Raw genomic sequence first — 23,729 nt, forward strand, 5'->3', positions numbered from 1 at the left:
GACACCAAACCCATCCTGTGGTGGTTTTATGTGCCTCACACTGAAACTGTGTCAGCAAAGAGTGAACACACTGGAAAAACAATCTGTCATTGAACAGAATTTCACTCTTTATTTGACAGATTTTTCCTGTATTTTCAAGACACAGGAAAATATCAATGAAATTCCAAAAACAGACTGATTTTACATGTCAAATGGAAAATAACATGAAAAAACGGTAACTGTGAATAACCATAAAATTTGTGTTTTTCAAAAGAATTTTTTTCTTTTTTCACACAAAAATACAGTCAAAATACATTTGCAAATGTATTATAATTACACAAATTTTCTATTTATGAGATTAAACTGTTAATTAAAAGTTTAATACTGTAAAATAAATAAATAAAACCAGATAAAATTACTGACAATTAACCTTAACAGAAGTATTTGTTCTGTCAGTTGAACCAGACTTGTTTGTTCATTGATAAATATCTTGTGTAATTACAGGAGGTTTCACAACAAAAATCTTGAATAAATGTATTTTTGTGAATGTAGAACATGTATAAGCACTGATAAACTGTCCAAATACAGTTTTTATCAGTGGATTGGACAACTGAGTCTCACTGAAAATTATATATATATATATATTTATAGAGAATTGGATTGTTTTAATACATGAAAATATTCTTTATTAAACATGAAAAAGTCCAAAAAATATGCAACGTCTCATGTAAAGTTAGGGCAAAAAACTGTATTTGAATTATGAAGAATTACTGTATTTTTGTCAGATGGTTATTTTCCGTTATTTAACAGTATTTTTTCGGCACCCCTGCTGCCGGAATAATGGTTTTTTTACTTTTTTTTTTTTTTCAGTGCACATGACTTCCAGTAAATGCAGAGAGGGAGGGGGAGGCAGGGGGAGGAGTCCACAGCTGATCCAGTTCCATGCAGAAGTGAAAGTATTCAGAGTTCAGACTCCATTTTGACAGAAGAACAGAAGACGTCTGGTTCAGGGTGAGTCTGACATTCAGATCCTTTTCCTGTTCTAGTCTCTCAGTGGGTTTTCTGGGTGTGGACTGGAACTGTAAACATGGATGGAGTCCCTTCCAGGCTGAGTGTCCACTAGGTTTACTGGACTCTGTGTCCACTGGCTTATTTCCTGTTGTGTCAGTGTTTGTGACGGATGAACCCAGTGTTTTAGTGAGGTGAGCTCACAGTAGGTTGACTGTTTGTCCTTTCAGACTGACTGAAGTTCACAGGATGAGTGTGAGTGTGGATGAAGAGGAGGACGGAGCAGAGTTATCCCATGATACAAACAGGGGTTTGTCCATAAAGGAACCTCCAGGGGGCAGTAATGAACCAGGACCCTCTGATCCACAGTGAGTCCACTGTCACACACCTTTAATATTTGACTACAGACACAACAGGACATGATGTGTCCACTTTAAAGTCCAAATGTGTCCTTCAGACAGAGTAAAAACACACAGAAAGAGAGAAAGAGCAAACTGACCGTGCATTATGAGATTTTACGTCAACAACTCCAAACCTACAATAACGCAGTCAAAAAGGCACGAATTTCCCATTTCTCACAACTCATCACCAACCATAGAGACAACCCCCGGTTCCTCTTCTCCACTTTTAATATTTTAACAGGCACTGATTTTAATAAAGATATTAAGACACCAACAGATGATATTTGTGAAAACTTTGCAGACCACTTCAGAACTAAAATCAAGGACATCAGATCCAGCCTTTTATCCCAGAAAGTTTTGTCTGTTAACACACCTGGACTGTTGTCCTTGTCTGAGGAAACACTGGAGAGTTTTGCCCTGGTTGATGTGAGGACACTTGGTCGAGTTTTCTCCCAAGTCAACCCAACAACCTGCCTTTTAGATCCAATTCCTACATCACTTTTAAAGACATTTTATGGCTTCTTTGAGGAACAGATTTTAAACATCATGAATTGCTCTCTTCAGACGGGTGTCTTCCCCACCGCCTTTAAAATGGCGGTGGTGAAGCCCCTTCTGAAGAAGAGCAACTCGGACCCCAACATTCTTAATAATTACCGACCTGTAACCAACTTACCGTTTTTAAGTAAAATTTTAGAAAAACTGTTTTTTAACCAAGTTACTGACTTTTTAATCAGAAATAACATTTTAGAGAAACATCAGTCTGGTTTTAGGAGGAACCACAGTACCGAGACAGCACTTTTAAAGATTTTAAACGACATCAGGTGGAATTTTGATAATAAAAAGCTCACAGTGTTGGTTCTACTGGATCTAAGCGCCGCTTTTGATACGGTAGACCATCACGTTTTATTAAATAGACTCAGACACCTAGTCGGCTTCTCCGGTACTGTTTTTAACTGGTTTTGTTCTTATCTCACAGACCGATGCTTTTATGTAAGTATGGATACATGTTCCTCAAAAACACATGAAATTGGATGTGGGGTTCCCCAAGGTTCAATTTTAGGTCCACTTCTTTTTAATCTGTACATGCTTCCCCTTGGGGACGTCATCAGGAGACACGGCATCAGCTTCCATAGTTATGCTGATGATACACAGCTATACATCGCCGTGTCTCCTGATGACACAGGGCCAGTTGATGCCCTTTTTAACTGCATTGTAGACATCAAGTCATGGATGGCAGAGAATTTCCTACAGCTCAACCAGGACAAAACTGAGGTTTTAGTTATAGGTCCTGAAGGCCAGAGAGAGAAACTTTTACCAAAACTAAAAGATCTTAAACCAACACAATCAGTAAAAAATCTGGGCGTGATTCTTGACTCTGAGCTGAATGTTATCCCACATATCAAAAATATAACAAAAACAGGTTTTTATCACCTTAAGAACATAGCCAGAGTCCGCCCGTTTCTCTCTCAGGCCAGTACGGAGGTGCTAATGCATGCTTTTATTTCCTGTCGCTTAGATTATTGTAATGCCCTGCTCTCTGGTCTTCCCAAAAAGAGTATTTTAAATCTCCAATTATTACAAAACTCAGCCGCACGCGTGCTGACAAGGACCAGAGGGCGGGAGCACATGACACCGGTTTTAGAGTCGCTGCATTGGCTCCCCGTACGCTTCAGGATCGATTTTAAGATTCTCTTGCTGGTTTTTAAATGTCTTAACGGCCTTGCGCCCTCCTGTTTATCTGATCTGCTTTTACCATATCAACCCTCGCGGACCCTGAGGTCCTCCGGCACTGGCCTTTTAACCATACCAAAACCCAGAACAAAAACCCAGGGTGAGGCAGCATTTAGCCACTATGGCCCCCACCTGTGGAACAGCCTGCCGGAGAGCCTCAGGACTGCACAGACTGTTGGTATTTTTAAAAGAAGATTAAAGACACACCTTTTTAATCAGGCTTTTAACTAAGTTTTTAAACTCTTCTTGTTCTTATTTTGTTTTATTTATCACTGATACTTTATCTATTCTATTTTATTTATAATCTTACATATTTTACTCTTGGTACTGTATTTATTTTATTTATTCTTAGTCCTATGTTCTGCTTTTAGTCTTTAGCTTTAACACCAGTGTTTCCTCAGGGGGGTCCTCCACACTGGGAGCTGTGTCTGCTCTGCTAGTGGGGGTACTGTCCTTGGGTCCCTTTGGCCCGGCCGGCTGGGGGTCCTCCCTTCGATGTGGGGGTCCACCTGTCTGTCGGAGTCGGGGGGCCCGGGTGCCGGTCCCCCCGATGGCACGGCCTGTGGCTCCTCCCAGTGTGGATGGCCCCAAAGGGGGCGTTTCCTTGATCCACAGTGCCATGCCATGTCTCCCTGTTGTGTGCGTGTGCGTGTGTGTGTAAGTGTGTGGGCGTGTGTGTGTGTGTGTGCGTGTCTAGTATGGAGGGTGGGAGGGAGGGGTTTTCTTTGTAATTGTTTTTCTGTTTTTTATTGTGTAATTGTTTTAATTCTGTAAAGCACTTTGTGTTGCATCTGTGCATGAAAAGCGCTTTATAAATAAAGGTAAATAAATAAATAAATAAACACACATGAATAATAACCAAAGGTGATAGAAAATGAAGTGTTCACATGTGAATAACACTAACATACTGTCCAATCCAACTGTTGGACTTGTGTTGTTTCCAGAGGTCAGTATAACAGACCCAGAGCAGAGTCTCCAGTGTCCACATGTCTGTCCATGAAGAGTGACCGGTCCAGGAGACATCCTCCAGACTTTAGTCGTGAACCTGGACCTTCAGACACACAGTAAGAGACTGTTTATTCTTTCAAATGATCTGCAGGACACGTTTTAGCAGTGATTTCATTTCACATCCAGAGTCTATTGTGACATTTAACTCATATTAAAGCTGTTTGACAGAGGCCTCGATGCAGACGGGTCAATATAGAACTGAGGGACTGTGGAAGTCCTGGGGATAGATCTTACATACATCTGTAGGAAAAGTAAAAAACTAATAATATATTTATTTTATGTTCATTATGATCATGACTTTAAAAATTCCATAATTATTTAATGATGGAAGCAATCACTTATAAATAAATAATTAATAAATAATTAGTAAATGACTGGATAGACTAAAATGTCAACTAAAGAACCGTCCAAATTTAATAACAACCACCTTCTAATTAGATAAACAATAATAAAATGAACTAAGTTAAAAACTTTTTGGATTGTGTTCTTTTTATTTAGTTGAGATAATCATGACAGATATTTCTTTTTTGACAATATATCAAATTTTATATGAAAAATAACAAATTGTATCTGTGTCAGAAATGACTTTCATCTCAGTTACCCATGACAAAAGCACCTGTGAAGGAAGTGTGTTTATTCCAAATCACATGACCTGCTCCACATGATGTCATTTCCTCCTGAAGAAAACCCTGAAAAGACTCCAAGTTCTGTCTCCTCTGTCTGAGTTATTTCATATACAGTAGTGTGGGAGTCAAGTGTGTATTTATGGCACTTTTATGTCAACTGTGTTACGACAATATCTGTATAAATAACTTTCAATGTGACTTTGACTTTATATATGTGTAGGAGCTATTTGTCTGTTTAGTTTGGGTTCAAAGTTAATTGACCTTTTTTGTTCAGAAATTTAGTATTTTTTACTAATTGTTGATTTTTGGTTTGTTTGCTTTTTGTTTGTTTCATATTGAACATATATTTTTGGATTTTCATGGTTCTTTCTTTCATTCTTTAGTATTTAGCTCCTTTTTGTTTTGTGTTTTCTTATTGGTTTAGACCGTGGGCACCTGAGTATAAATAGGCAGCACCAACTTAGACCATCATGCACCTGGGTGGGCCTCTGGTTTTCTACCAGTCAGTCAGTCAGTCCAGTCCAGTCCAGTCTGAACAGCAGAGACAGCAGAAAGGCCTTGGTTGTTGTTTTCCTGCAGAAAGCCTGAAAATAAACCCCTTGGAATCCATGTAAACCCATGGTGCATCTAGTGGTTATTTGAGTTCTGTTCAAGTCTGCAGTTCAGTGACTTTTCAGTCGTTTACATTTGGTGACAAACAGCCGCTACAATATGATATTTAGAAGAATCTGTGTGTAAAAATGCCATGTGGTGTTCTGGTTCTGTTGGTTTTAGGGCTGAAAACAGCACAAATGTCAACTGTACCTGTCAACTGTGTTACCCTGTAAAGACAACTCCAAAAGTCCTTCAGTTTTATATTGACTCAGACGCAGGAAACAGGATGAGTGCAACAGGAAGTTGCAGAGGGAGGGGCTGTGGACCACAGTGTCTGACAGAAGAACTGACATGCATTTGGCTGTTCCAACCAGTGTTGTACAAGTTACTTCCAAACTGGGATCCATTACAGATTACTGGTATTTCAAAGTAATTCCTTACATTACAATATTACTGTCTCAGACTAGGAGATATTATCACATTTATTAATGATTGTATTTATAGTAAATATTTAAAGTGCATATAAATATTCTAGTTTATATTAAAACCATTTGATTATTCAAATCTGATTGTGTGTGAGGTGACTAAAAGAAGTGTATGTGAATGGTTTGTATGGATGTTCTGTGTTATTATACAAATATATAGAAAAAAAGTGTGTTAAAGCAGTGGAAGCAGAATGAATGTAATCATTAGGGGGTGGAGTCCATAAGTTCGACTTCTTCCCACTCCTTTTGGAGCGCTGAAAACTTGAGTTTGACCATGTTGTTTGGTTCTTTGTTTTCTGATGATTCTATGCGCTGGAAATCCAACTAAACTAACTCAGAATTGTAATGCATTACTGGAGCCTTAAAGCAGAGTTAGGTTTAGTACTGAGCAGACGTCCATGTGGACAGTGGACTGTCCTCTGCTGTCTACACCCATTGGCTGAACACCAACAGGAAATAGAACTGGAGACACATTTTGGATTCCTTCAGGTCTCACAGTCTTCCAGTTTTATTTTGTTTGTTTCATGTGAGTAAATTATGGACAAAAGTGTGTTGTAACACAAGTACTATTGAACATGTACTGAGTAAAATATTACTGAAAACTGAATGGTAATACCTGACACTACTGTGTTACAGCAAAAAGTAATCTGTTACTGTAATGCATTACTTTTGTAATGCGTTACTCCCAACACTGGTTCCGACACACTTTAAATTGACAGTCAATGCCATTAAATTAGTAACAGACAGAGGTAAGGACTAAAGGACACATGGACAAGAAGTTGGTCTAAAGTGTCAGATGTCTTTAACGTGTGGAAAAGAAAATCCACAGCAGCATCTGTACCAAGTTACAACTAGAGGAAAACTCACACTAATGTGTCGTTTGAGCATCAAAGCTTCGATTTATTTATTTATTTATGTATTTATTAGGATCCAGGAGCAGTTTGGTCCTGGTGTATTTCCGCATCTGAGCAAATCAGATCTGTCCAATTTGTATATTTATTTCACATGTTGTGGTTCTACTGTGGCTGATTATTTTTCAATAAATAATGAAAATATCAGGCTCAGTTTTTCTGATGTTTACTCGGATTAATAACAGTTTTCATCAAATCTGAATCAAATCCGAGCTGGTCAGTCTGGAGGCATCTGTTTATTTCACATGTTCTGACATGGACGTAAACTACCAGTTGACAGGTTGTCACAGTTCAACAAACATGAGACACTGATTCTAGTTGGACTTTATTGGTTCAACAACAGTAGAGACACAACAGGACATGATGTGTCCACTTTAAAGTCCAAATGTGTCCTTCAGACAGAATAAAAACACACATGAATAATAACCAAAGGTGATAGAAAATGAAGTGTTCACATGTGAATAACACTAACATACTGTCCAATCCAACTGTTGGACTTGTGTTGTTTCCAGAGGTCAGTATAACAGACCCAGAGCAGAGTCTCCAGTGTCCACATGTCTGTCCATGAAGAGTGACCGGTCCAAGAATCATCCTCCTGGGTTTAGTCGTGAACCTGGACCTTCAGACACAGAGTAAGAGACTGTTTCTACAGATGAGACATTATTTCTGATCTTTTGTTGACATGTATGAATTCATCTGACAGAAGAATTTTTAATCTAATTGAAGTCTTGATTGACAGCTGCAACCATTAGTCCGAACCCTCTACGTTCATAGTTGTGTGTGTTTTTGATCATATCCAGTCCTCTACTATTACTGTTAATACTCTTCTTGCTTGTATGTTGATGAAGTTTGCAGGTGAAATGTGATCAGTTCCTGTCAGTAACTGGTTCAAATCAAACTCAGGTGTGTGAGTAGAACTGACAGTTTCCAGTCCAGCTTTAGTGAAATGGTCTAAACTCCTCATTTGGACTCCAGCTGCTGTGAAGAAAAGATGTTTGAGACTCTGAGATGAACAACAGCCTTAAAGTCTGTGAAACACATGAGACTCACTCACATGTGACAAAAAGAAAAACGTTCAATCCTGAACCAAATGTGTGTAAAGGTTCAGACACTAAGAGCCTGTTTTTCTGCTTGAAGTGTTTTCTTCATTTGAATGAACATTAAACACATGTTTGTGTGAGAATCAGCTCTGAAACAGACCAGTAAGACCAGAGCAGTTTTAGATGGAAGTCCTCTGTGTGGTGTGGACACACTTAGAAATGCTGGGTTGTTTTCAGAACCCGAGCGCTGGGTTAAGGCTGTTGGGTCACAGGTCTGGTGGGTTTGACTGAACATGGGCTTCAGAAGAATCAAGCAGTGCATTGGGTTGGACATGTGAGCTGAAATGGAGGCTCATCATTCCTTCCAGCTGCCATTTTCAGACAGACTGTGAGTTGAGGCGGCTCAGTGGTTTACACTGGCACCGCTCAGCAACAAGGTCCTGGGTCTGATCCCCGACCAGACCAGGTCCTTGAGCCAGCACAGAGTTGTGAGTGTAGATGTGATCCTTTGAACAGCTGATCTGAAAGAACTTTGAAGAAGCTTCTTCTAAATAATGTGTTGATGTCCACAGAGAGACGGAGAGGACTCATGTTCCTGAGGTGGACCCAGCGTCCTGTTCTTTGTGTCAGAAGGTCCAGAGCGATCCGGTCCGGACCAGCTGCGGACACTGGTTGTGCAGACAGTGCATCACTTCATACTGGGACCAGTCTGGTTCCTCAGGAGACTCCTCCTGTCCCCAGTGTGAAGAAACATCCAGAACAAGAGCTGAGCTGCAGATCCACAGCTCTGTCCAAAGTAAGACTGGACATCTGTCTGAACATGTCTGCACTTCACTAAACACAACATGTGTTCAACTGTCACTGACTGAGCAGCACAACAAAGAACATCTGAACTGCATTAGACTGAACTACATTTTCTATCAAATGTTGGAAATGATCAACTGAAATATTGATTTGATTTCCTATTGATCAAATTCAATGTTTTCCAGAGGATGATGGTCAAAGTAACTCACTGATTCTCTGTAAATTCAATCCCATTATTCAGTATTTGGTCAGTGACAATCATCTTGTCCGTGTTGTTAAAACTGCTTTGGAATGATTCCTGTTTGTACAAATCAGATCCATGTCTGATCAGTGGTTTCCATAGTAACAGGTCTAGGGTTTGTCATTTGGAAACTGTTGTCAATATGAAATAGTATTAACATTCACTGACAGATGAGAACAGATGTTTTGACCCAGCTGTGTTTATTTCAAGTGTTTGTTGTCTGGTTGCAGTTGAACATAAACTCAGTCTGAGGAGCAGATGTGAATGTGTGACTGAAGGAACTGAGGAAACAGGAAGTAGAACCCGTCTAAACCGGATCTACACTGAGCTCTACATCACAGAGGGACAGAGTGAAGACGTTCATACCCAACATGAGGTGAGGACGCTGGAGACAGTTTCCAAGAAGATGATCCAAGAAAGGCCAATCAGGTGTCAGGACATCTTCAAAGCCTTACCCGAGCAGCAGAAACCCATCAGAGTGGTTCTGACCAACGGCGTGGCTGGAGTTGGAAAAACCTTCTCGGTGCTGAAGTTCACTCTGGACTGGGCCGAGGGTTTAGAAAACCAGGACGTCAGTCTGGTGGTTCCGCTGTCCTTCAGAGAGCTGAACCTGGTCTCAGATGAGCAGTACAGTCTGCTGACGCTGCTCCATGTTTTCCATCCAACATTACAGAAGGTCACAGCAGAGCAGATCAGCGTCTGCAAACTTGTGTTCATCTGCGACGGCCTGGATGAAAGCAGACTGTCACTGGATTTCCACCACTGTCAGGTTGTTTCAGACGTCACTCAGAAGTCATCAGTCAACGTCCTGTTGACCAACCTCATCAAGGGGAACCTGCTTCCATCAGCTCTGATCTGGATAACATCTAGACCTGCAGCAGCCAATCAGATCCCTCCTTCATGTGTGGACAGGGTAACAGAGGTCCGAGGCTTCACCACTGATGACCAGAAGGAGGAGTACTTCAAGAAGAGATCCACCTCTGAAGATCTGTCCAACAAAATGATCTCACACATCAAGACATCCAGGAGCCTCCACATCATGTGTCAAATCCCAGTCTTCTGCTGGATCAGTTCTACAGTTCTGGAGCACATGTTGACTTCAGAGCAGAGAGAAGAGCTGCCCAAGACCCTGACAGACCTGTACTCACACTTCATCATGGTCCAGACAAAGAGGAAGAACAAGTACACAAAAGGACATGAAACAAGTCTAGAAGAGCTGACAAAGGCAGACATGGAAGTCCTTCTGAAGTTGGGGAGGCTGGCGTTTGAACAACTGGAGAAAAGAAACATGATGTTCTACCAAGAAGACCTGGACCAGTGTGGTCTGGACGTCACAGAGGTCTTGGTGTACTCAGGAGTTTGTACAGAGATCTTCAAAACAGAGACTGTGATCTTCCAGAAAACAATCTACAGCTTTGTTCACCTGAGTGTTCAGGAGTTTCTGGCTGCAGTCTACTTCTACCACTGTTACACCAGCAACAACACAGAGGTTCTGGAGAAGTTTATGGGAGACTCAGCTTTCACAAACATGTTCAGGTATTTCACAGTCAGTGACATCCTCAGTTACAGCCTGGATGTTTTCCTCAGAAAAGTCATGAAAAAATCCCTTCAGAGTGAGAACGGACACCTGGATCTGTTTGTTCGTTTCCTTCATGGCCTCTGTCTGGAGTCCAACCACAGACTTTTAGGAGGTCTGCTGGGTCCAAAAGAGAACAGACCAGAGAGCATCCATAAAGTCATCATGAATCTGAAGCAGATGAACACTAGGAACATCTGTCCTGACAGAAGCATCAACATCTTCCACTGTCTGATGGAGATGAAGGACCAAACAGTCCATCAGGAGATCCAAGAGTTCCTGAAGTCAGAGAACAGATCACAGAAGAAACTGTCTGAGATCCAGTGTTCAGCTCTGGCCTACATGTTGCAGATGTCAGAGGAGGTTCTGGATGAACTGGACCTGAAGAAGTACTACACATCAGATAAAGGAAGACGCAGACTGATCCCAGCTGTGAGGAACTGCAGAGAGGCCATGTAAGTACTGATGAGAATATGAACAGTATGAATCATAGACTGAATCTACAGATGGATCACATGACCCTCTGTCTTGTGTTTCTGTCAAAGTGAAATATGGGAACTGCCATGATGGTTGTATGATCAGAGTCAACGGAGTAGAGACACTGGGATGTGAGCTCCACCCACCAGATGACTGATTGGTTTGTGTTTGTGTTTCTGAGGGATTCTTGACACTGATTGGTCATTGAAGCGGTCGATCACTCATTTTAAGATCATCATGTAACTTATTCAAATCAAAGTAATTAGTCAAATGATTTCTTTAATAACCAGAAGCACTCGCAGACCTCCGCCAAGGCTGATCAGTGGCCCCCCCCGTGGGCCCCCCCACCCCCAATCACCACCAAAATGTAATCATTTCTTCCTCATCCCATTTCCAACAAACCCTGAAAATTTCATCAAAATCTGTCCATAACTTTTTGAGTTATGTTGCACACTAACGGACAGACAAACAAACAAACCCTGGCAAAAACATAACCTCCTTGGCGGAGGTAAATATCAGCCTAATGAACATTTATTGGATGTATACTTTGACTGTAGTTTGTCTGAAGTCCCATAGAACAGGAGAACAGTCTGAACTATACTACATCCAGCCACTAGGGGCAGATCTAGGGTGTTTGGTTTTATTGTTTGGAAGCTGTCATTCCATCTGTCTTCATACTCGTCTATTTTATTCATCTGGTTTTCTTGTCTTTTTTAAACCTTACAACTGTTCATTAAACTGGTGTCACACAACACCATATCCTGACCTCGTTCAGACTCAGATGTTCAATAAATGTGTTCATAATTAATTTCCTGTAAATTCTGTATTTATAGACTTTCTTCCTGTAGACTCTCACAGACTCACTGTGAAGTTGTGGTCTCAGCTCTGAAGTCTAATCCTTCACATCTGAGACTTTTGGATCTGAGTTACAACGACCTACAGGATTCAGGAGTGAAACTGGCGTCTGGACTGGAGAGTCCAAACTGCAGACTGGAAACTCTGAGGTTAGTTCACTGACTGTCTACTGTTCAGTCCAAACACATCCATGTGTTTTTCCTCTTGAGGGTCATGGGGGTGCCAGAGGTGATCCTGCTTACCTATAGATGAAGGTGGGGTCCACCCTGTTCACTGCAGTACTGTCACACACAAACAACCATTCATTCTCACATTCACACCTATGAGGGATTTAGATTTCCCATTGAAACTATGAAGAAGGAGGATGTTAGGAACCTGGAGAACCCAGAGAGAACCCATGCAGACAGGGGTAGAACATGCAGCGCTCACACACAAAGGTACACACAGTTGGTGCTGGAATCCTCCTCCTGCTCAGAGGCCATAGTGCTAATTACTGAAGCACCATGTGGTCCAGTGGAACAACAGCTGTTCCTGATCTGATCTCAGACAACCAAAACTGACACTGAAAACCTACGATGAAAGAGATGTTTTTAAAAAGACTGTAAATGTTTCATATGTAAGATTCACACACGTTTACATGATCAGATATGTGAGCATTAAACAACCAAACCTGTGTCATACAAACCCATCATCATCCTTTATTTTCCATCATATGATGAGTTGAAGATGTTCTTTTAATACAGTCAAGTAAAAGCACCACGATGAAATACCAAATACTGATAAAAATAAGAGAACGCAAAGTAAAAGAATAATAGAACACCAAGAAAAGCTGTCATCAGATGTCTGTTCTTGAGTTTATCATTTTCTATTTGAAACCTTTTCAGCTCAGATCAGAGGATTGAACATTAAACAAGAACATCATCTTCTAATATTGAATAAATGTACATATTCCATACAGTGAAACCCACAGATCAGCAGATGGGTTGAGTTGAAATATTTGTAATAAACTGAAACATGAATTGTTTCATTTCTGGACTGAGTTATAAATCAAAGAACACTGACAGCAACAATTTTCCTGCACATTAAGTATTATGAGTTCAAACCATTTAATTACATTTTACTTGTAATGAGAACGACTTTAGGAATCTAGTATTTGTACTTTACATATTGTATTGATCGTAGAATAAATAGTGCTGTCAGACAATTAAAAGTTTTAATCAGATTAATCACAGGGTTGCTGTGGATTAGTTTGGATTACTGATGATTAAATATCCTTCATTTTTTATCTGTATTAATGGTGTTTCATTTTGCTTGAGCAAACAGACTGAAGAAATAAGGGAATATATTTGCACTAGAGGTGATCAACACTCATATCCAGAAAATGAAGGGTGTGCAGGATCCCAAAAAAACTGGATGAAAACAAAAAAAAAGTAAGAAAGTAACGTTTTGGGTCGAGGCCCGACTGGCCTCATGTCTGTTAATAAATTCTTTGGGAGCTCACAGGTTGTGCGGACCTTACTTTATGTTTTTTTTCCAATATATTTGCACTAAACATGTTTGTCACAAGTTTGGATTCTGTCAGCCCAAGTGTTGGCAGAATCCAGACTAACGTCTGCTTGGTGTTAATGTGGTATTTGAATCTGGAAGTGCTTCAGTGAATAGAAAACTCCTTCTGCAGAGTGGGTCCAAGATTTTCTGTGGGTCGACTGTTCGTCTGGGTTTTTTTGTCCTCATATTTCTGTTCTTCCATCTTTATGGGTGGGTTCTGCTGGTTCTGTTCTTTATGGGTGGGTTCTGCTGGTTCTGTTCTTTATGGGTGGGTTCTGCTGGTTCTGCTCTTTATGGGTTGGTTCTGCTGGTTCTGTTCTTTTTGGGTGGGTTCTGCTGGTTCTGCTCTTTATGGGTGGGTTCTGCTGGTTCTGTTCTTTATGGGTGGGTTCTGCTGGTTCTGTTCTAACTCTACTGGACAAACTGACCCAAATGTGTTGGAGCAGACGTTCAGTCATTCTGCTGCAGATGGGTTAATGACGTTAACATTTATGATCAGATTAATCATGATGATGGATTAATATGAGTTAATGCGTTAATTTTGACAGCCCTAAAAATAAATGAATAAAATGTGTGTCATTAATGGATTTAATTTACATCATTTATTCTTTCTTCAGGTTGAAATACTGCCGTTTATCACAGATCAGCTGTTCTTCTGTGGCCTCAGCTCTGAAGTCCAATCCTTCACATCTGATAAAACTGGATCTGAGTGAAAACAACCTCCAGAATTCATCACTGAAGGAGCTGTGTGATTTCCTGCAGAGTCCACATTGTAAACTACAGGATCTGAGGTCAGTTCACTGTTACTGTTCTAGAGTTTATATGTTTTACTAACGACAGAGCCTCATCAGAGATGAGAACAAATATATGAAGGAACTTGTTACAATAAAAGGAAAAAAAAATTCTTAAGACGTATCAAAATGAAATCCAAAATACCAGTATTGTATTTTCATAAAAAAAAAAAAAAAGAAAGAAAATTGAAAATATATTTTTACATTGAAATGACCATAAACATAAACAGTGTGTGTGTTTATGGATGCACTGACAGACACAGAAAATGGAATTCTCTGAAATATAATGATGTCCATTTGATCAGAATCCACTCCATCAGTACAATAGAGTCATGACAGATTCATCAGTATCTAAACACAAAGAATTGACAGAAACTGAAGAACACCAAGAACAGGAAGACACTGTTGTTCAAATGTTCACCAACTGTATTCAGACAACAGTTCAACATGGAGGAAGAGTTTACTTTGTGTTGACAACAAAGAAAGAATCAACACATGATCAAATACTGCATCTGTTCAAATAGACAAGATGATCATCAAGTGTAAATTGTGGAATCTGAAGTGAATCTAAATCTGTAAAAGTGCTTTTTTAAACATGTGATTGACCAAAGATCAAATCCGACAGAAACTCTAAAGAGTGTAAAACAGCATGAGCCAAAATGATGGAGGTGAAAGTTCCAAACTATGTCCAAACTACAAGTAAGTCTGGAGTGTTCACCTTTATGTGTGTAGAACGTCTGAAGGTTGTAGGATGAAAATCCCACAAGTCCAGTCATTGTTCAGGTCCAGAAAGTGAGGAGTCCAGTCGTATGAGTGTGATGATCTGTCCCACATGAAAAGATGAGCCATTAATGACAAAGCTCCCAAATGAACAACAACACAGATGAGAGTTGTGAACTGAAACTACAGATGTATAGGTGGAAAGACTCCAAAGAAAAGCAGTCCTAGTTTCAGTGTTTGTTCACTCCAACTAATATGACATCAGAGAGAAAGGGAATATTCAGCTCAAACATTTCCATCAGTGACAGTGGTGGAATAATGATGTGCATTTACTGCAGGACAGTACTTCAGCTCCAATGGCAAAGCTTTAGACTTTTGGTGATGTCATAGAGAACATCATCCACTGGGGTTTGCATTTCTATGACATCAAAGCATGAAAACATATTCCAACAGTTTGACACTCACTAAATACTGACATTAATGTGAATAATAAGGAAACATTCCCTCTATTTGATGCAGATTTATACACATGTAGAAATAATGTGTAAATATTGGTCTGTTTACTGTTGACATTTGTCTGACACTTTAGACATTTGAGTTTACACATAGAAATCTGACAAAAACAGTCTGAAACATGGGATTAAACCCTAAACATGTAGAACTGGATCCTGAATGGATTTAATTTACATCATTGACTCTTTCTTCAGGTTGGATTATTGCAGTTTATCACAGATCAGCTGTTCTTCTGTGGCCTCAGCTCTGAAGTCCAATCCTTCACATCTGATAGAACTGAGTCTGAGTGTAAACAACCTCCAGGATTCATCAGTGAAGGAGCTGTGTGATTTCCTGCAGAGTCCACATTGTAAACTACAGTATCTGGGGTCAGTTCAGTGTTAGTTTGATAGAGTTCTGTTTTAGGAGCAGCTGAACCTCATTTATGAACAAACAGAACTGACATCCATTCTGTTGTTTTACAGTTCCAAGAACAGTCGTGTGAACCCTTTGAAATGTTGTAGTTTTCTGCATGAATTGCTCATAAAATCTGATCTAATCTCCATGTCAGTCACAAGTCCAGACAAATCCAATGTGTTGAAGCTAATAGCACACAAACACTACTAATATTTCATGTGTTTATTGAGCACAACTCTTCAACAGTCCCAGTGAATGTAATGATTGAAGCTCCTTTTGCACCAATAACCTTAAACCAGTGTTTTTGGAGCTGCTGATCTGACCTGCACAATGTCCAGGGACATTTGGGATCATTCTTTGTGACACAAGTGCATCAGCTCAGCTCTATTCTGAGCATGTCTGCTGTGAATGGCTCTGGTGAGTTCAGTCCACAGCGTCTCTATTGGATTCAGCTCTGGGCTCTGACTGGCTCTTTCCAAAAGGTGCTTTTTCTGTTTCTGAAGCCACTCTAGTCACTTTACTTCTATGTTTACATGTTGACAAACTCAGGATTCCATTTTGTCCTCCATGATTGGAGCTGCCGTGGCCTGGATTGGCTGGAGAGTCGACTGGTGACCGAAGGGTCGCAGGTTCGATTCCCTGGACTGGTGGAGAGTTGTTGGCTGATGTGCCCTTGAGCAAAGCTTTTAACCCCCCATTTGCTGTGTGGTTTTGGGTTCAACACATTGTGTTTGTCTATACTGGTGACTGAGATGCAGATCACATTTTATGAGCAATTCATGCAGAAAACTTTGAGGGTTCAGAGTTTTTCTAACCACTGTATAGTCGACACCATTTAATGTTGGATTTTTCTGTCAGCTACAAAAATTACAGTCAGTAAAAACTGTTTGGTTGAAATGAATGTTGAATATTTCACATTCATGTTGAAAACCTAAATATATTTGTCTGAAATGTTCATTAATTTGAATCTCCATCATTTCTTCTTTATTCAGGTTGAGGGGCTGCAGTTTGTCCAAAATCAGCTGTTCTTATCTGGCAGCAGCTCTGAAGTCCAATCCCTCACATCTGATAAAACTCAACTTACGTCAGAACAACCTGAAGGATTCAGATGTTAAAGAACTGGAGGACCTTGTTCAGAGTCCACACTGTAAACTGAAGAAACTCGTGTAAGTAATGTCAGTTTGTGCTGGTTTGGTGAACACCTCCATGATTAGAAGTCTGTTTGATTATTTTTAGTGATTCCTCTGTGGTTTGAATAAATTCAGAAATGTCTCCGTAAACATTTCTTTCTGATCTGTTTGTATTTTCTTCTTTCTTCAGATGGAGGTGATCTGTGGAACAGTCACTGTGATCAGGACTGTGTGAGGATCAGCTGAGTCCAGATGATCGACAGATGTGAAAGCAGCAGCACATCCTCACTTCTTCTCCTCCACTCCTCAGTTCTTCTCCTCCACTCCTCACTTCTTCTCCTCCACTCCTCAGTTCTTCTCCTCCACTCCTCACCCCTCCCTCTGATGATGTCACAGAAGGTGAGGCAGACTTCCTGTAGCTCCGCCTCCTCAGTCCATCATGTGACTTTAAAGGCGGTGAAACATCCTTCCAGATGATTCTCTGAGATGGATTCATGAGGAACCACGAAGCACCGAGGAGTGGAGGAGCTGAAACAGAAGGAACTGACCAGAGGTTTTTCATTGGATGTACAGTCAGTGAACCGGCGTGTTCTGTGGATAGCACTGAGTTATTTTGTGCTGCCACCCTGTGGACTAATGGAGAACTACACTGTATACCTGAAAACTGGACCTGTGATCAGGCAAGGGACTATTTTTGGTCATTTCCAAATACATGACAAGACAGTGACATCAGCAGTTCCAGAGAGGACAGTGAGTCCATAATCTGAGGTCCAATGTGGTCTCCAGGGTCTGTCAGGTCCAATGTGGTCTCCAGGGTCTGTCAGGTCCAATGTGGTCTCCAGGGTCTGTCAGGTCCAATGTGGTCTCCAGGGTCTGTCAGGTCCACCTGTGCTTTGTTCAGTTCCAGTTCATTCCAGTTTGTAGATGACAAACGTTTTACAGTTGATAAAATGATTGATTGTGTATTCTTTTTGTGAAGTTCAGTCCAAGAAAGTTGTTGTGTGTCTGACATTAGTGCAGTGGTTCCAGTGGCTGCATTTGGAACTGCCTTTAGGGCTGTGACCCAGTCATGATGGTGGAGTGCTGGGTTGGAGATGGCACTGGACCAGTTTGTCCTTGACAGTTTTCCAGGCTTCTGTTTGTTTGTTTGACTTCCTGATGAAGGCTTGAAGCCCAAACACGTTGAAGTGTTTTTTAAGGTCTACACATGACCATGCTGTGAAAATAAAGGCATGTGAATGCTTACAGACAGTGCCTCGCAGTTTTCTTGTTTGTTTTCTACTTTTTTAATCCCTTTTCCAAAGAGCACCTCATACAAACTTTTTTCAGTCCTAGAAACACTCCTTCACATGATTTACTAAATATGACCTCTCATCCAGATTAGTGACGCTCAAAGAGTTTTACAGCTGATAAAACAGATCAGAGGTTACAGACAATAAAACTTCTAGGCCCTCTGGAACCTTTGGAGGAGGACGCTGACAGCCAAACTGTCCTCCATGATGGACAAAGACTCCCAGCCCCTCCAGCACACACTCACTGCACTGAGGAGCTCCATTAGTGACAGGATGAAACACCCAAAGTGTGTGAAGGACAGGTATCGCAGGTCTGTCCTTCTGCAGCTGTCAGGCTGCACAACAGAAACTGCTCCAAAAAGTCTGTGCAATAAACTGTGCAATAAACCTGTGGTCTGATCAGCCTGTACACAGCTGTAAATAGTATGAATATCTTTGATTTGTCTTTATTTTCATTTTGCACTTCTTTTGCTCTTATGTGCTTTTGTGCTTTGCTGCTGTAAACCTGGAATTTCCCCTTGTGGGACTAATAAAGGCACATCTTATCTTAACACAGAGAATTTTTTTTATGCTGTTTTTATCAGATTTGTATTTGTCTTTGTTTTTACAATGGTTGTATTTTGTTGCTCTTAGCCAACTTTACACCGTGTGTTATCACTAGTTTTACTGACTTATTTATTTATTTAATCCCTTGTTTTATGTTTGGTGTATGGCACTTTGGCCAGCTGTAAAGTTCTTAAAGTGCATTGTAAATAAAGATGGTATGGTAAATAATACATGAACACAGAGAAAAACCTACTGAACTGAATTATACAGCACAAAACAGTAGAATACATTTTAAATTGTAATTTTCTATTTAACATAAATAATGTGGTGTAAAATACTGTAAGACTGCCCTTAAGTAAAACTTGTCAGAGCCATGAGGTGAGTCATGTCTGTAAACTCCTGTTAGTTTTAAAGACTTGAAGTGTTCAGCTGTTCTCAGGTCAGCAGACTGTTCGACTCAAAGCATCCAAACTAAAACCTGATTCACAAACAGCAGCAGCTGAAACACAACACATCTGCTCAGTAACAACACATTAGTCAAAACTAACCACAATTCAGTGAACAGACTGAATGTGTGCAGTTCTTCACACACACCAGTAGACACAGTGTAAAACACAAGGACTGAATAAGTCCAGTATTAGACTGATGGACCTGAATATATGGACACAAGGAAAGAGTTCCCATCAAAACCAAACCTGAAAAAAGACCAAAACTAACAACTACATCCATCACAACTAAATAGAAACACTGGTGTTATGGAAAGTACTTCATAAGAATATAAATACAAGTATTATGGAAAGTACTAAATAAAAATACAAATACTAGTATGAGTATTTTAATGTGCTTTGTCAGAACCACAGCAGATTAAATTCCTCTAACTCTGAACAGAATGTTAGTTCTAGGACAGGAGAATGGAGGCTAAGGCTGGAATTAGCACAGCTAGCTAATATCAAGGCAGAAAAAAAAGGCTAATGTATGTGGGCTAATAAAAATATCAGCCTGCGGGGTAACCGTTCCTACATCAGTACAGTTTAGGCTAATGCTAAATAGTCTGCATTAGTGCATTATTTACATCAAACTCACCATTTAACCATGGCAGTCCATGGGAAAGTAGTCCTTTCAGCCGCACTCTGGTCTGCTTAAGGCAGTATCACTCCGCCTTTATTTGACCATTAGAAGGAAATGTTACTCAGAGCGAATCCTTCCGCCGGTTAACATAGTCCATGCATGTCCACAGTCCGTCCAGGGGACAATCACGGCTCGTGGTCAAATTTCATGGGGCCCGCAGCTTTGCTGTAATAATGTATTATTTCTGTCCTGGTAGCACTGGCAAACTGAATAAGTCAATGCTAAAAGTGTCAAATATATTCCCTCCTTTCACCACATGATGGCAGCACCATGTAAATACTGTCTGGCTCTGCATCCTTGACCTTTGACCTTTGTCTCCTCATTTCTGTCATGGCGGCTGCAAAGAAGAAGGAGAACGTTGACTAAAAACCCACCGCTATTAGAAGAGATGGTCATTCCAGAACTTCTACACTGAAAACCCAGGGAATTGTGTTTGTGTCATTTATAAAGAGACAGTTTCCTTTGAAAGGATTTGAACGTAAATAGACACTATTAGACTAAACATGCTAACATGTAGGACAGGCTAACGGGGAGGCTAAGGCTAACACAGGGCTCTGCAACCTTTATTATCAGTCACAGCCATTTTGGCCCCTCCCTCTTCCACCAAAAAAAAATAGTCTGGAGCCGCAAAAAATAACAGAGCTTATAAACTTTTATAAGTTTTCATCTTTTTTACATTTTATCTGTTCCAACCACTGAATACAACAAACAGAAGTGCAGTGTGGAATGGATTCTGGAGTAGGATTACTCTAAAAGTACACAGTAAAAGTATTTCATAGTATTTGTGCTAATAGTATATGAAGTACTAATACCAAAAATACTAAATTCACGAGGTACTCATTGGAAAAAAAAAAAAAAATTCATCATTGAATTTAGTCTTAAAGCCGATTTCAGATGAAAAAACAAACATTTTTGGAGCTTGGAAGGGATTTTTGAGTATGATTACTTCAAAAGTACACAGTAAAAGTAGTTCATAGTATTTTTGCTAATAGTATTTGAAGTACTAATACCAATTGTAAAAAATTCATGAGGTACTTATTGGAAATCATAATTTTATTCATCACTGAATTTAGTCTTAAAGCCTATTTCAGATGAAAACAAACACTTTTGTAGCTTGGAATGGAATCTGTGGTAGGATTACCCCAAAAGTACACAGTACTTATACTCATTCAGTTGCTCTATGAAAAGTATCGCTATTTATGAAAATTATTCTCTTCCAAACTCAACACTGCCTCCACAGTTCCCAGTTGGACTGCTCCATATTCTCCCGGAAAATGGACAGAATTATGTGTGATAAACAAAGGACGGACAGAACCCTCCGTCCGTATCCGTCTGCGTCTTTAACCTAGAGCAGAAATGAGCCCTGACTGTTGTTGTTGAAGGAACATTCACTCCATGCAGCTCATCTACCGTAACTGTCGAATAAGTAGCGCACAAGAAAAACGCTAGCAGCTGGACTGACCATACACAGGAGAATCTCGGCCGGCTTGACCGCAGTAAAGGGAGGAGCCACTACAAGGAGGAGGAAGAGACGCATGCGGCTCCGGAGCCGCAGGTTGCCGACCCCTGGACTAACAGGAAGTGACCCGCTGGAAAAGTGTAACTGGTTCATAACATGGAGACTTGAGAAAAATCGGATCTGATATTCCCAGACAGCAGGGGGACAGTGGAGTGGATTTGGATTATTTCTCATTAGTCTGTGATGAAAGCACCCAAACACATTTATGAATGTGTGTTTGTGAAGCTGTTGATGATATGAAATGACCATGGAGTAAAGTTTTTGGGGTCATTACAGATGGATGGTGAGAGAAGTGGATTGTCCACACTGATCTGCAATAAAGTCCACGATGAAGGAGGTAACCCCATGAAATGTCCCTGCAGGATTCAGCAGCAGGCTCTGTGCCAAACGGCAGATCTGAACATGTTATGAAACCAGTGGTGAACGCACTCACTTCTATTCCATCTGAAGCTGTAGATCATCCAGTTTCAGCAGTTGTTGTTTCACATCCAGACTAAAACACTACAAGTCATATACCACAACAATGGTCGGGGTCCGTGGTGCAACCAGTTTTCTCTGTTGGCTGACAGATTTGGCTTTTTTGGTTTAGGAAGTTCTGTAACTCACTTCTCTGATTTGTTCCTCACATTAAAACATGTTTGAGTGTAAACTTCAGATTATTAATCAGACATTAAATATCACCTCTCATCCACATTAGTGACGTTCAAAGAGTTTCACAGCCTTTACAGATAATAAAACTAATAGAGAAAAATCATAAATGAACTGAAAAGTAGAGCAGAACTGTCAAAGAACAGATGAATTTCAGAGTCCACAGGTTCATCCAAAACTAAAAACATTCCAGTGTGAAGAGTCTGACGTCATAGAGACGATGGTCTGCAGCAGGAGAATAGAAGGCAGTACTTTGACTGCAGTCCAGTATGTCTGCTGAAGGACAAATCTGAGCATTTCCTGGATTTTCTACACCTTTATTCTTCAACTCCACCACATCTCAGAAGTAGTAATGGGATTTCCGGCTCTTTTTACAGAACCGGCTCTTTTGACTCGGCTCACTAAAAAGAGCCGGCTCTTTCAGCTCCCGAGTGGCTCTTCAGAGTTTTTGGTGTTTAAATTAATTTATTACCAACAATAATGCAAAGTTATGCACAATATAAATTACTAATGTAAAAAAACATCCACTATATCAAATGTTTATTATATAAATACACCTTTATTTATACACTCTACAGTGATAAAAAATAATAAATTAGAAAGTGCAAAAAGAAAAGCTTAACTATTTACGAATGACGTTGACTAACTTTTAACTATTTTAAACTTTTAGCTTTTTACTACGAAACAAATTCAAAGAGAAACAACATACGGATGCTGACAGAATCACACAACAAAATATAAAATAAAATGTGTTAAACAAAAAGAAACAAAAATCTGCATCCAGATAACAGTTTTCTCCTTCAGTGAAGACTGGCACTGAGAAAAACCAAGTGCCTGAGCTTTGAGGGGTTGGTCCTGTTTCTTCTCTGTAATGATCTGCCCTGTTTTGGAGCAGATTCTCTCTGAGGGCGCTGATGTTGCTCCAATGCACAGTCTCAGTTCCATCACATGTGTAAGACGTGGCTAAACTGAAGCCTTGGTGTCCCACCAGCTCAGTGGGGCTGCACTTCTCTGGAAAAGGGGCTCCTCAAGGTAGGATCTCACTTCCACAATCCAATCTGCTGAGGGATTCCGTCTGGTAGTGTCTCCACCTGCTGGTTCATTACAGAACCTCCAAACAGCACATGCTTGTGGCTCCTCTTGTTGGTGCTCTGCTGCCTCTTCTCCCTCTGGCAGTGCAGGTGACTGGCTGGATCTTGCTGCTGCTGCTGCTGCTGCTGCAGTTCTTCTCTGAGGAGCTTCATCAACTGCTCTGTTGTCATTAAAGGCCAGCTTCTTGAATCTTGGGTGAAGAATGGTGGTTTGTGAGAGAACAGTGTTGTATTCAGTTCTGTGGAACTTTCTGTCCATGGATGCACAGAGAGCAGCCACTAACTCTGTCACTTTCCCTGTAGTTCCTCTGGTCTGGTGCTCAGCTGTCACTGTCTGCAGACCTTTGCACAGGATGAACATTTTGGAGGTTGTAACAGCTGAAAAAGAGGAAACAATAAGTGTTCAAATGATGCTTTGTTTTATTTAGCAGTATATATTATTACTTCTGCTCATGTCTAATCTGCTTTTCATACCAATAATGAAACAACAACAAATACTAATACTAATGTGTAAACCTTTGTCCACTGCACCTGTGTGCACTCATCTCCACAGTGACCTGCTCAAACGGCTCCAGAACAGTGCATGCTTCCTGCAGTACCTCCCATTCCTCTTCCTCAGAGGATGAACCGATGCGTTCATAACAGCCAGGGTACAGATGACTGCATCCTCG

The 23,729-nt window shown here is 40.4% G+C and overlaps 1 protein-coding gene across 4 annotated transcripts; it reads left to right on the forward strand.

The window, feature by feature from the left end:
- The first annotated feature begins 940 nt into the window (after positions 1–940).
- On the forward strand, positions 941–18,083 carry LOC115415731 (NLR family CARD domain-containing protein 3-like). Of its 4 annotated transcripts, none has more exons than XM_030129371.1 (11): positions 941–990; positions 1,218–1,355; positions 4,064–4,183; positions 7,256–7,375; positions 8,356–8,579; positions 9,059–10,859; positions 11,715–11,885; positions 13,902–14,075; positions 15,503–15,676; positions 16,697–16,870; positions 17,025–18,083. In XM_030129371.1, exons 2-11 carry the CDS (start codon positions 1,237–1,239, stop codon positions 17,032–17,034), a joined length of 3,087 nt encoding a protein of 1,028 aa, XP_029985231.1. In that variant the 5' UTR covers positions 941–990; positions 1,218–1,236; the 3' UTR covers positions 17,035–18,083. The 4 variants fall into 4 exon arrangements, with proteins under 4 accessions (XP_029985231.1, XP_029985232.1, XP_029985234.1 ...); XM_030129372.1 differs by having other exon boundaries at positions 11,730–11,885; XM_030129374.1 differs by lacking the exon at positions 15,503–15,676.
- The last annotated feature ends 5,646 nt before the right edge of the window (positions 18,084–23,729 follow it).

The sequence above is a fragment of the Sphaeramia orbicularis genome, unplaced genomic scaffold, assembly GCF_902148855.1.
Source record: "Sphaeramia orbicularis unplaced genomic scaffold, fSphaOr1.1, whole genome shotgun sequence".
Lineage (NCBI taxonomy): Eukaryota > Metazoa > Chordata > Actinopteri > Kurtiformes > Apogonidae > Sphaeramia > Sphaeramia orbicularis.